We start from the raw sequence: 14642 nt of genomic DNA, 5'->3' as shown, positions 1-14642 counted from the left end.
CGTGGCCAATAATAGTTATTTTTTACTATTATTTTGTCCCATCTAACGCATCAATAAAATAAAATCAAATGTCTATTATAAAATATTATAGAGTTATTGACGACAGAAGAGGCAAGAAGATTGGACTGAATCAGAATTGGTTGATTGTTTGCACTTAAAAGGACATAACGAATTTATTAAAACACCATAGAAGGGAAGATAGAAGGAAAGAGAGGAAGGGGAAGACTAAGAGAGCTTACATGGAACAAATTAAAGAGAAGGCGAATGGCATGTCTTATAAGGACGTCAAAGAATTGGCTTTTGATAGACAAGAATAGAGAATGCTGTACCAAAAAGAGTGTGGCTCCTAAATTGATGATGATGAAGTATCTATCAATAATTCAAATATCAAATCTATCAATAATTTATTTTTCTCCGCTTGTCATTCAATTTTCAATTTCACTCTTTGTAGATGCCTTGCATGTTCAGTATAACAGTCAGTGATGTTCACTTCTCGGGTATGTTTCCACCTTGTTCAGTAAAAAGCTTATGGTATACCCAACCTTTAGGCAGATAAGACCAGCGGGCCTAGCACCGTAAGCATGCGACTCTTTCTCGCCGCGACAGAGATCATCTGTCTCTCTTTGTGCAGTACTGTGAGAGAGTGACGGGTGACGTATGTCGAGGCGAGAAAGAGTCGCGCGCTTACTGTGCTAAGCCCTCAGAGTCCAAGAAATAAAATTTGAAAAGAAAAGCAGCCAGTGTCTACTGTACTATTAAAGAGCTTTACATTCCCAATTTAGGAACATTCGCGGAACCGGCACATAACTATAGTCAAGAGTTCTTCCCTGTTGACTAGTTCCGGGAATTGCACGAAAAAAACAACATTAAACCGCAGTTTAGTGCGGTAAACCATAGAGCTGTCGATGACATCAGCAGCGTCACCTCTTCAGCTATCTCGAATTAATGCATCATCATCATCATCATCAGCCGTATGACGCCCACTGCTGGGCATATGCCTCCCCCAAGGATCTCCATGACGATCGGTCCTGCACATGCATAAACCTAGGTAATTTATTTCTCAATATACAACTTACTTACATAATATTAAAAAAAAAGTGGCACACGTTATTTTGACTTATTTGTATGCTCTTCTCCACGCCCATTATAGGGGGCAACAAATTCAGCTACTGTCTCGAATGCGTGTGAATATTTATGACAATGTTGTTCATAGTAACTAATTTTATGGCAGCCCCTGAAGCATGGCACTCGCCAGGTGACAGTTATCGTGGCTAGTGGCTACTGTCGACGTAGATAAAATGTCGTAGGTACATTTGTCTATGGCAGCTCTGCACAGTGAAGCAATAAATGAACCGATAAATAAATGTATGCGATAAATAAGGAATTAAATTGAACCATTTATCTTGTCGCGCGCGCAATACGGGTGCTCTGCTACGGCTACTCGTGCTGTTTACCCAGGTGGATCGAAAACTTTGGACTTAAAATTACACAGTCCATCAAGATGCGGTGACATTGAGCGTGAGGCTGCTGTTGTAATGTAGAAAATAAATGAACATAAATTATAATTATTTTCAAATAATTCTACATTAATAGAATGAGGATAAAAACTAGTAACTCAAATGTAGGTGGCAGCACTGTTGATTGTTCCTTTATTTTGACAGTTCTCCATACTGTCCAGCTAAAATTTGTAATAAATTGCTATAAAAATGTGGAGCAACGTGGAGTGTATCCCGTCTGTAGGACGAGTTACGAATAATAAAAGCCATCAGTTGGAAAAAGGCAGTTTTAATTCAAAATAAGTTTTCCTGAGTTTACTTCATTCTGATATTTGGGGAATAAACATACTTAACACTATGATTTTGCAGTTAAACGGGTTATAAACGCCACCCAAATCCCCTGGTACACCACCCAAATCCCCTGGTAGTTGCGGCTTCCGAGTACATTCCGCTTAGGGACGGTACTGAAAAGTATCGGCGTCCGAAGCACCAATTCAGGCAGCCAATCAGCTCGCGACACCAAACACTTCAGGTCCCCGATATCGACCCCGCCGGCGTGGTCGACGATTTCCCTCATTCAGCGCTTATCGCTATCGACCCACTAGGGTCGATTAATTCTTTCAAATATTTTTCCTCTCAGACGACGCCCTGAGCCGAGGTTCGCGCCCAACTGGGCACCCTCAGGCCTGTTGTCTTAAACGTTGTACCGGGTGAGAGCCTTCAGCGCTCCCCATTTGTCCGGCCAAGTAGTTAATGCCATCTGCGGCACATCTACAATAAGTCACGTCAAAAAAAAAACTGTTTTTTTCCTCATTTAAGGGTGATCGTTCGAAGCTTGGTCAGTGACGAAAAAAACATTTAAAAAACCGGTTACGACGTAGTTAAGCGTCCAGACTGCCTGGAGAATGCGCCACGTTGCACATTCACCAAGATAAGCTCATGAAGCGTCTAGACTGCCTAGAGAATGCGCTACGTTGCATAAGATAAGCCGTGATGAGATCAGACGCTTGGTCCCTTCCCATTAGTTTTTAAAGTAGTCTTAAGCTGAACTTCTTTTAGACAATACGTGTGTCTTATTCTAAATAAATAGTTTTAAATTCAATTAAATTGTCTTTTTAAAAACAGTCCTCTCACCCCGGGTGATTTATCTGGCGCAGCCGGTAGGATATTTGCATTAAGGCTGCACCTGAGGACTAGAAAATCGGTCGTCGGGTCAAAAAGTCGCAGATATCCACGAACCAAATAAATAAGTTAAACACAAGTGAGTGAGCGGACAGAGTGAAAATCGTTTTCACATAATACGAGAGACACATAATTCTACGAAGTTCAGTGCAGCTTTATCGTGGAGGATATGGCAGTGAGCAGATTGTGAGTGACTAATTCGCATTCCACTTCTTATGCTTATCTATTCCTGTTAGTTGCGGGCTCAATTATTAATAAGTGAACTCTATAGCTCTATATAGTTTGTTTCAGTTAACTTCACTGAGATAAAGAATATCTGATTTTCACATATCGCACTAAAATAGGTGATAAGTGAACTTTTAAGTATTTTTATTATTTTTGTTTGTTACATTTATTTTATTTTGTGTGTGTTTCGTTATAAAACTATAAATATGGCTCAAGTAACGTTAGTTCCCAAAGAAATGCTGTGTTTGATACCGAAGTTTAGTGGTCAACCAGAACAGCTTAATTTATTCTTATCTAAAGCTCAATATGTACTAGATAGTTACACGATACAGGGTAACCTTGCTCAGAGCACATACCTTTTCCATTGTATAAGTAGTAGGCTTGTAGATAGAGCAGCTACCCTTATCAGTGAGAGACAAGACATTACGTCCTGGGATGCATTGAAATCTGTGTTACTTCAGCATTTCGGTGACCCACGCTCAGAGGAGTGCATTAGTATTGAACTCGAGAGCATGAAAATAAAGTCGGGGGAGTCCTACAATGAGTTCTGTAACCGCATTCAACATGTTCGCAGCGCCTTATTTGCTAAAGTAAACCGGTTGACCGACGAAGGCGTAAAAGCAGCCAAAATGATCATTTACAATAACAGCGCGCTCAATGTTTTTCTATATAACCTTCCGGAAAACCTAATACGTATTGTTCGCCTAAAAGGTTGCTCCACTCTCGAAAATGCGTTAGGCATCGTAACTGAAGAGGTGAATTTCCAGCACCAATATAACTCTAAACACAAACAGTTAACTTCAACACATAATGTACAACCACAAAATTCTCAAAATGTTCAACCCCAGAATTTTAAATTTAATATTCCACAAAATACACCTGTCTTTCGACCAAGTGCTTTACAACAGTTCCGGATGCCATTACCTGGAAATCCTCAATTTAAATTTGGGATTCCACAGCAGATGGGCTATAAGCCAAACCTGACCCAAAACCAAAATAATTTTAAACCAAACCCTCAATTTAAATTCGGTATTCCCCAACCTCAAGGTTTTAGACCCAACCTCAATCAAAACACACAGGGTTTCAAATTCGGGATTCCCAATCAGTATCGGTTCGGGATTCCACCCCAGCCTCAGGGATACAGACCCCCTGTAAACAACTCCAAACCATTGGACACTGATGTCTCTATGCGAACAGCAACAAGACAGTACATGTTAGATGAACCTGAAGGTAATAATAACCTTTTCTATAACTACGAACTTGCGGAAACTTACTGTCATCCAAATGAAGGAGATTATGAAGCATATTACGATCTGTATGAAGAGCCGACCAGCTCGGAAACAACCAAAAACTACCCCGGATTTTCACGAGCCGGCCGCACCCAACAACCCGAGATAGTAAATCTTAATTGTGATAGCTTATTAAAATTACCACACATCAACTTACCTGAGATAAATGCTCGTTTTATGATAGACACGGGAAGCACTCGATCGTTTATCAGCCCAAGGAAAGTTGACGAGTTCTTCGCCAACTATAAGTTCTTCGAACCCTTCGAGGTTGTAAGCACTCACGCTCGTAGCAGACACGACGAAGTCATCGTCATACCCCTTCTGAAAACTTTTAAGAGCATGTTACAACATAAGTTTTATGTTTATGACGTCGATAATCGCTACGATGGCTTGATCGGTTCCGACCTTCTAAAACAACTAGGCGCCACAATCGATATGCAGAATCAAGTTCTCCGAACGAAAAATGTAGAAATACCAATAATATATAACCCACCATATGAAGTGCAGCTTCAACCACGTACTGAAACACGCGTGACGATTCCTGCGGACCTGAAAGATGGAGAAGCGATTATTAATTTCGTAGATTTCGGTAAAGACGTGCGTATGCCGAGCGCAATAGTGACATACAAGAATGGCAAGCAAAATATCAACGCGGACGCGTTATCCCATATAAGGCTAAATGCTTTAGGTAAAGACGATACTGAATCCATGCAGGTGAATGTAGACGAATCTGAAAGACGATTACATTCTTACTTGGATGATGTGGTCTCTGAAATTGAAAGGTTAAGTAACGCGCAACCAAATCGGAAAGACGAAGTAATATCAATAAGCAGTGGAGAGAAAGAAGAAACAACAAAGCATGAGTTAGAAACTGAGTACCCTATATTATCGCCTTCTGAAAGCACCATTACAATACCAGAAGGAACGATGAGTAACATGTCTCTATCACAAACTGTTCATTCGGCACCAGACATGGACACAAATGGCATACCTATTCTAAACGAAGCCATAGACTCTAAGCCTAATCAGATGTTAATTTATACATGGAACAGAAACGAGATGGCTGTAAAGAATATCTCTAGTAACAATCAAAAGATATTAGAGGCACATTTACCAACAAATAGGCCAGATTTGGTCACTCAATTCCTAAAAGAATATGTAAAACCAAAAACTAAGCATTTCATATATTTTGAAAATGAAATTCACCGTAAACAGTTTACACAAGCGGCTATAAAACTTTTTAGAAAAGGAACAGTTAAACTATTTGAATGCACTAAAAGAGTTATACATGTAGAGGACGAAGAAGAGCAACGACAAATTGTTTTAAAATACCACGAGAGTAAGACATGTCATCGAGGAATCAACGAAACTCTCATGAAGCTGAAACGCGTATACTACTGGAACAATATGAACATAACAGTCAGTAGCGTGATAAACGCATGTGAAATTTGTAAAGCAATGAAGTACGACCGCAAACCATACAAACCTGAATTGCAGTTGACACAGACGCAGACAAAACCTTTCCAAGAATTGTTTATGGATTTTTTTCCAATAGAAGGGAAATACTTCCTGACCATCATTGATGCGTTTAGTAAACTAGGACAGACTTTCGAAATTCCTAATCGCTCTACACCGGAAGTAGTAAGAGCTCTGATAAAATACTTTTCATTTTACGGTGTCCCCGGTAAAGATAAGCCCCGGTTTCAAAAAGCAGAAGTGGTTGGAGAGATAAGTAGGAATGTAGTACCTGTCGATGTTAGGAACCGTAATACCAATGTACCTATTAAGGACATTCGTCGTCCTCCACAGGGTCGTGCTCCTGCTGGTGGTCCAGTTGAGCCAGAGCCAGGAGGAGGCCAAGCTACAACGGATTGAACACAATCCCGGGATACTTCCTGTAAAAGAGGGAACTGCTATTATAAGTTACGATAAGTGGATAATAATTAAGAATCTAGATTTAAGTTTAGTATACGATGATATAGAGTTTAATTTCAACCGCTATGCGAACCTCAACAAACACGTCCTAAACCATTTTGGCAAGAATGTTTTTAATTTCGAACTCGCGAATGTCAAAAGTCAAACTGATCACCTAAAACACATAACTTTCACTAAACTCAGACAATTAAATCCATCAAAAAGAATAAAACGTGGACTACTAAACCCTTTAGGGTCACTTATAAAAGTAATAACTGGCAACTTGGACAATGAGGATGCTGTGAAGTATGATAAAATGTTAAATGAACTCAAAACTCGACAAATTTCAGAATTAAAGAAAATGAGTCTGGTCACTGAAATGTTGGGGACATTTACGAATAACAGCAATGTAACAAAAAATAATTTCATCCAATTGGATAGGGAAATTTGGGACATTAGAAAAATACTGAATGAGTCAATGACAAATTTTACAAACAATAGATTAATTCATATTTACAATTTATTTTTACATAACTTCCAAATGTTGTATATCAGATTGGATGAAATAGAAACAGCAATAGCATTTAGCAAAATGGGAACTCTCCACCAGTCAATATTAGACACTGACGAATTTGTAACTGTTTTAGGAAAAATTGAACGTAAAGAGAGCCTTGCATATCCCGTAAATTATGTAAATTTAATTAAAATAGAGCAGTGTGTAGAGATTAAGGCATATATCAAAGAAAATCAGATAGTCTTTATCATCGAAGTTCCCTTGGTCAAAAAGGGGATATACGATTATTATCACGTCTTTCCTCTACCTATTACAAACAACCTAAATCAATCCGTCCTAATTATCCCAAAACAACCTTACCTTATTGCGAATGGTTCGAACACATTCTCACTCACCAAACGCTGCAAAGAGTTGGAGAGAGGCTTCTTTATTTGCTACGAAGAACACATTCCCCCAAGATCCATGGAGGATACCTGTGTGGCGGACTTAATGAAGTTTACTATGAATATTACCACCTGTTATCCTATCCTGGTGGAAGTGAAGACAATTAAAGTAGAGCCCATACAACCTAATCGATGGATTCTCTACTCTAAAGCCAACATCCTTTTGAAGACACGCTGTGGAAGTGAGATGAGCAGAATCTACATCAGAGGTACTTACCTGGCTGTGATCGATGATAACTGCGAACTAAAAATCGATGACGTCACACTGAGGCATCATAGTTCCGAAGCATCTCCAATACTATATCCCAAGTTACCTCTTATAAATTTTCCGGAAATCCCAACTTCAGCAGCAGCATCGCCCTGGAAGCCTATCAACTTGGATGAGGTCGACCTGCGACATCTCCAAGTGTTGTCGTACGCCCTAAAAAAAGCTGACAGTGTTGTGCTAAGTGAAAGTGATAAAAGTGTAAGTGCGGTAAATATAAATAGCATTAGTATAGGAACTCTATTTTTATATATAATCTTAGTTTTAACAATTTTTATCGGTATCTTCATAACTTTAAGAAGACGTCGAAATTCTCAGTCTCAAAAATCATCCCCTGAGAATTTCGAAGTTATGGAGGGAGGAGTTAAGCGTCCAGACTGCCTGGAGAATGCGCCACGTTGCACATTCACCAAGATAAGCTCATGAAGCGTCTAGACTGCCTAGAGAATGCGCTACGTTGCATAAGATAAGCCGTGATGAGATCAGACGCTTGGTCCCTTCCCATTAGTTTTTAAAGTAGTCTTAAGCTGAACTTCTTTTAGACAATACGTGTGTCTTATTCTAAATAAATAGTTTTAAATTCAATTAAATTGTCTTTTTAAAAACAGTCCTCTCACCCCGGGTGATTTATCTACGTAGTAAATAAACGTCAACATAAAGCATCACGCCTGTCTGATGCATTGGACTAATTGTGGCCTAGTACCTAATCTCTTTGAGTTTACATAACTGTCTGAAATCGCAAATAAATGCTAAATTTGCCAGCAAGCCAGCAAAGATACTTCTGATGACTTATGACTTGGAACACCCTAATAAATTGGTTATTTATGGGGTTTTAATTTACAAATGAATGAAGTTTGGTGCATTTAGAATCGCTTTTTGCTTGTTGATGTCAGTGACACCCCATTGTCATTTCTTGTAGGTGCCTGTCCGTTTTATATTCAGTGTGACCGGGAAAGCTGGACTTTTGTTGGCAGGAAGAAGGAAGAGAAAGTAAACATGTTCATTAAAAACGTCAACATTCTCTCAAACATTGTAAAATATTGACAGTGTACATAGGTATATACACTATATCTATATTTGAGTATACCTGAGTGTGTCTTTGATCTTCAACTCAAATGTCTCATCTAAAATTGTGCATTTTAGAAAGACACAAAACGCATCAATAAGTCATTCGAAGAGAACACCAGTTAAAAACTCGAATCCTAGCGGCCCTACCAAATAAATATACGTTTTTCACTTTCTCCCACAACAAACATACTTAAGTACATACATAAAATCACGCCTATCTTCCTTTGGGGTAGGCAAAAAGAGACCATGCTATTACATTTACTAAGATCCTGACACGCCACTTTCGCTTCTTTTACTTTCATCAAAGTCTTTACGCATGCTCGTCGGCTACAACAAAACTTTGTAAAATATTGTCATCATCATCATCAGCCCATTAACGTCCCCACTGCTGGGGCACGGGCCTTCCCTATGGATGGATAGGGAGATCGGGCCTTAAACCATCACGCGGGCCCAGTGCGGATTGGTGGTTATTAACGACTGCTAATGCAGCCGGGACCAACGACTTAACGTGCCCTCCGAAGCACGGTGGAGCTCGAGATGAAAACTTTTTTGTGGTCACCCATCCTATGACCGGCCTTTGCGAAAGTTGCTTAACTTCAACAATGGCAGACCGAGCGCGTTTACCGCTGCGCCACCGAGCTCCTCCAAAATATTGTCAGTGCAAGTAAATACGACCTTGAGTTTCATTAAAGAAATAACATTATAAACCTCATAAAGAAACAAAATGCATATAATGGGCATTCATTACTTTAAAAACCCGAGTCCTTACCCTTCTGGCACACAAAAATAGGTACGTCATTCACTTTCTCCCATAGCGAAACTTTGTAAAATATTGACAGTGTAAGTAAATGTGACCTTGAACTTGACCTTGGCTTGTTCAGCAGCGATAACTAGAGTTAATATTGGCACCGCACACGGTTCTGTTTGACGAACACTGAGCTCTATCAATATATAAACATAATATTTATATTTGAACCACTCGCGTTAACCCGCACTTGTGTAATTTGTCTCTGAAACTGATAATCCGCGGGTTCCGTCCGACTGTTAGTTTACTGTAAACCTTAAGTGTATATGCTTTGGTTTAGATAGTGGAGAGGTGTTGTTTAGAAAAAAATGGTGTGGAAACTGCAGTGTTATTTTCGTGGAGAAAAGTGTAATACTAGGTATTTATTCATCATCAAAACAATCGAAGCACTTCCAAATTTTTGTTCCACTGCTGGGCACAGGTCTCCCTCCATTTAATCGGAAGGAATACGGAGCATACTCCACTACATCTTGCAATGTCCTTATTCTCCCTTCCCAAGCAAAGGATATGACAGTCGCAAAGTTATTTTTGATCATGTGGGGATATTCATTGAGTTTCGGAAATCAAATCCTGACCCACAAGTCGTGAACCCAATGCTGTATTCTTTAGACCACGCAGGCTAAAATAAGGTCCTGCTTGTCCTTATTTCCTGGTTCTATGTACACCAAGCAGAACTAACAGCCCTTTTACAAAACGAAAAAATGAATTTCTAGCACCAATCAAAAGAAAACCCAACTGTCCTAAACCGATAATAAAGAAAATATTTCATGTTTGTGAAAAGAAGTAAAAATTGGCAAAAGAGTCACGTTCAGAAGTTGACTGACAGTCACGCCACTTAAAGGAATTACTGAGTAAACCTCGCTGATGCAACGATTCAAGGCAAATGTTACGACCAAAGACATTTGCTATTTAGTAGGTAACTAGTAAAACAGACTAAAACATGTTTTTTTTTAAATATCGTCTATGGCCCTGTGTCGAGGTTGTTCTTGCAGCTTCTTTTCCGCTGCTATACAGATTGTGAGAAGCTGTGTAGAAGTTGTGTAGTAGTTTTAGACGGATGAGACGTTCGATAAAAAATATATTTATGGGCATTTCTACGGGATGGGCCGATTGAGTGATTCCAGTGAAAAAAGTACCTGTAGCATCTAATTACGTACTTGGAAAAAATACTCACGTATTTATAGAACTCTTGGCTTGGTGGAGAGTAGTTTAGAAGCCCGTAAAGATTTATAAAAGCATCAAAAAAAAAATCCCGAAGTTTGAAAACGGGCAGAATTTGGCTTAAAATGACGTGAAGCCATTCCAGAATTGACTCGTTATTGCTACATAACTTTTAAAATACTAGTTTCCAGAACATAATTTTAACGTTCACAGAACAAGGGATAGTTAATAAAGCTAAATACGTAATTGTGTTTATTGTGAACCCTTTAGTTCTAGTACAATGTCATATTTTAATTTTGAAGCCGGCATGTGTCTCAATTCGGTGAAAATAAGTTTTGTCAACTTACATCACTAACTACGCGCAGTACTATCATCACTACCCGGTTCCCGTGAAGAGCCAGGTGCGCCCGAGTGCCCGAGATGTGTGGATGGGCGGACTGCTGCATAGAGGAGAGTTTTTCGAAGGGTCGAAATCGTTCGTTTTTTTTGGGGTAGTGTTAATTCTAAAATCGGTGGAAGATATTAATTTTGTTTATGAAGTATTTCATAATATATGTGCTAAATTAATAAAGTATTTAGGTGATATCTGACTGTATGTTTTGTATTAATTGATTTAATTGATAACTTTACTAGATAATCGATGAAATATGATATTTTCTCAATTCGATGGGTCTCAATTCCCTGGAAAATGGGGCATCGAATTGAGAATTACTTGCATCGAATTGAGATTTGATATTGTTTACATAACAAATGGCATCACGCCTGTTACCTCGAAGGAGTAGGTTAGGGAGAGGGTTAGGTTATTATTATTCTGAGAACATTATTAATATTAGATGTAATAATTCAATCAAAAAATCAAATAAAGCAGTTGGCCAGAACATATTTGCCGGAGGGATGGCTCCAGTGGAAAGTAATTCCTCACACGAGACAAGACCTCTTAGGCCCAAACTTGGACCCGCTTATTTTGAACAAAATTAGATTTGCTCTCCCGACAGTCGAGCTTGCAAGAGCATTTTGCCCAGAATGTACATCCTTCCCGGAGAAGACCTACCGGGATATGAAAATTAAAATACTGGAATGGCCCTTTTGTGTAGGTCTCATAATTTGCACACCTTAAATCAGTTCAAGGATCAGAGGATCAGCTGTGCTAAATGAGCTGATAGTGGCTTCACTCGCTGAATTAAAACCACTGCTTTTAAGCCGTAAGGATGCGTCTAAGGAGTTAACAGATAGTGAAGATACAGACGATCTATCTACAGTTCGGTCCTCATCATCGAAGTCAAAGAAATTGTCCAGGGTCGATAAATTAGAACAGAACTTTAGTGAGATGAAGGACATGCTTTCCAACATCTTAAAGAGGCTCGATAATATTTCAGACGATGAATGTCGTTCGCACGAAGGATGTCTTGAGGAGGATACAACGAAATCATTCACCTGGAAAGCTCCGGATCTATTACCTGAAGAAGATGTAAGTAGAAGATTTTGATTTCGCTTCCATGACTAAGGAACAAGATCCTTGAAGGAATCAAGTGCTTGAGGTTGGGTGAACTAGCATAAAAGCAGATACGTTATTCGTCTTTCACGTCTTTTGAGTTAACCCTTGCTTAAAGAAGTTTAACTCGTCAAACGCCGCAGCTGATTTTTTGATAAAGCAGGAAACCGGTTTCGGGACGACTTTACACGGCTTGTTATTGCAACGAGAAACGTTTGGCAATACTATGAAGGAACTTTGAACCAAACATCCTACTCTGAAACAGGATCTTAAGGATGCATTTTTGGGATCAAACTCAGGTTTTAAAAATATATCAGATGATGTCCTACAATATGTATGCGGTCGCAAGGTAGAAGCTATTGAGCAGAGAAGAAATGCTATCTTGCCACAAGATGAATACCATGCTACATTAAAATAGATATAAAGTTATAAAGACAGGTCACAGAAAATTCTTGACAATAGTACATCAATACAGAAAACTTCAGTTTACTTGCCTACCTTTCGGCCTATTGACTGCACCGCTCACGTTTGCAAGGGTATCAATTGCATCGCTGCACGGCTAAGGGAAAAGGGGATAAGAGTGATAGTTTACCTCGACAATTTTCTCTTAGCCAATCAACAGAAAGACCAGTTAGAGGAAGACACCTTATACGTGGTAAATTATCTGGAGAAGCTTGGATGGAAAATAAACAGAAATAAATCTCTGAGCCCACCAACCCATTGTCTAGACTACTTGGGGATAATGTGGGACGCAGAGAAAAATAGAACCTTTTTACCGGACAGCAGAATAGACAACTTAACAAGTTTCCTTATGGAAGTATTGAAATCAGGAACCTGGAATTGGGTCACAGGAAAAAGTCTTGTAGGGAAATTGAGCTTTGCATCTTTCACGGTCCCTCTAGGAAGATTACATATCAGACATCTTCAACGTGCAGCCAATTGTCTTCCTCAACACCAGAAAACACGGAAATTTCTAATACCGACAAAAGCTCTACAGGAATGTTCTTGGTGGTTGGAACACCTTCACAAAGGACGAACAATTTTCATATATCAGGACACAGTATTCATCACAACAGATGCTTCAGACAACGGATGGGGTGCTCATGTCAACGAGTCTCTAATCAGCGGAGTTTGGGAGAAGAGCCAAACCTTGTGGCATATAAATCGCAAAGAGCTGTATGCAGTATACCGAGCATTTCAGATGACATTACCCCAACTACGAAAACGACGAGTCATTATTCAGTCCGACAACAAAACGGTTGTGTCCTAGTGTCCTATATAAGGAATCAGGGGGGAACAAGTTCCAGTCTCTTAACAGACCTAGTAGCAAAACTTCTGGAACTTGCTCAAAGGAACAGAATATAAATTTTTGCTTATTACATTCTGGGTGTTTTTAACGAGATTGCCGATAGCCTCTAGCGGCAGAAATCTCTAGCGGACTGGCATCTGTCGGATCGAGTGACGAACTTTCTATTCAAAAAGTGGGGAATTCTTCAGATAGATCTTTTCGCAACTTCTCATTCGAAAATAGTTCCGATTTATGAGGCCTGAGATGTGAGGGACAAAGGTGCTATTTTCATAGATGCATTCAGCAAAACATGGGACTTCGACCTAGCTTGGGTATTTCCTCCACCAGCGTTGATACCTCTACTAGACGAACGCAAGGGAAATTAACGCTTGGAACTACGCATGTCAAAGGGAAGTGAGGAAGGTATAATGTCACATGGTCAAGCCTAGGCAAGACATGAAATATATCATTTTCTTCCCTTCGTGGGGAAAAGTTTCCTATTTTTTACGATATTCATTTGTTTCATTCACCTTTCATACACATATCCGTCCTCACGCAATCCAATCCACACCTTTTTCGGTCGTCTCCTACCCCCTATGTCCATCATGCACATTCATACTCACCACATACCATCTAATATGACTTCCATTCCTAGTCATCAGATGTCCATACCACATCATTATTGGTCATTCATTGCATAATTTCTATAATAACTAGCAACATCTCTAAGTTCGCTGGCTTATTTCTCAATTCCGTGATTCATTTTCTCAATTCGCTGAGCCGCTTCTCAAATCGGTGTTTCATTTTCTTAATTCGGTGGTTGTCCAATTCGGTGATTAACTTTTCTCATAAACCACTTCACCAAATCTGGTCCCAATTGCATCATTAGATTCAAGATGAAATATAGTTCAATATTTGTTATTAAAATATTCATAAAAGCCTAATTTCAATTTCGGCACCGAATTGAGAAAAAATAGACCCTTCCGTAGAAATGCCCTTATACAAAAATTGGCGATTCAAATTGTGACTTGTAACTACGTGTTCAAATTGTGACTACGATGTTAGTGTAACCAAAGATATTTTTGTGTTTGAGTATGATACGATATAAGTACCTAAAAAATTCCAATAATTTCTCCTATGTATGTTTATGTTGTCTGATTAATTAGACAACAGAGAAAGATATGATAAAGCCTAGCCTAGTGCGAAAGAGAGAGACATATCAGGCAAATATAGAAAGGTTTTATAGTTATAGTTCAGTGTTTACCGGAGAACAGATAAACCCACATAATGATCTCTATTTTAGTAATTCGTATTTTCCATTTTCAAATGTACCTATTATAAAAATAAAGTCCGAGTCCTCCAAAACATTTCATTGAACGCAGACGGACAGTTTAGCGCGATCCCGCTTCCTCATACGGACTTGCTAATGAGATGAGCGAGAAGACACACTGCACAAATTATCGGCTCCACGTAACCTGGCCCGATGGTTACATTTTACGT

General features: G+C 39.2%; 1 protein-coding gene across 1 annotated transcript; it reads left to right on the top strand.

The window, feature by feature from the left end:
* Positions 1–3832: 3832 nt before the first annotated feature.
* LOC126375082 (uncharacterized) lies at positions 3833–12831 on the top strand. The gene is made up of 4 exons (XM_050021925.1): positions 3833–4781; positions 4881–5316; positions 11485–11830; positions 12757–12831. Exons 1-4 carry the CDS (start codon positions 3866–3868, stop codon positions 12829–12831), a joined length of 1773 nt encoding a protein of 590 aa, XP_049877882.1. The 5' UTR covers positions 3833–3865.
* Positions 12832–14642: the final 1811 nt, after the last annotated feature.

This window comes from Pectinophora gossypiella, chromosome 18 (assembly GCF_024362695.1).
Source record: "Pectinophora gossypiella chromosome 18, ilPecGoss1.1, whole genome shotgun sequence".
In the NCBI taxonomy this organism is placed as follows: domain Eukaryota; kingdom Metazoa; phylum Arthropoda; class Insecta; order Lepidoptera; family Gelechiidae; genus Pectinophora; species Pectinophora gossypiella.
Note: the sequence above shows the minus strand (reverse complement) of the source record. Positions and strands in the feature narration are given on the sequence as shown.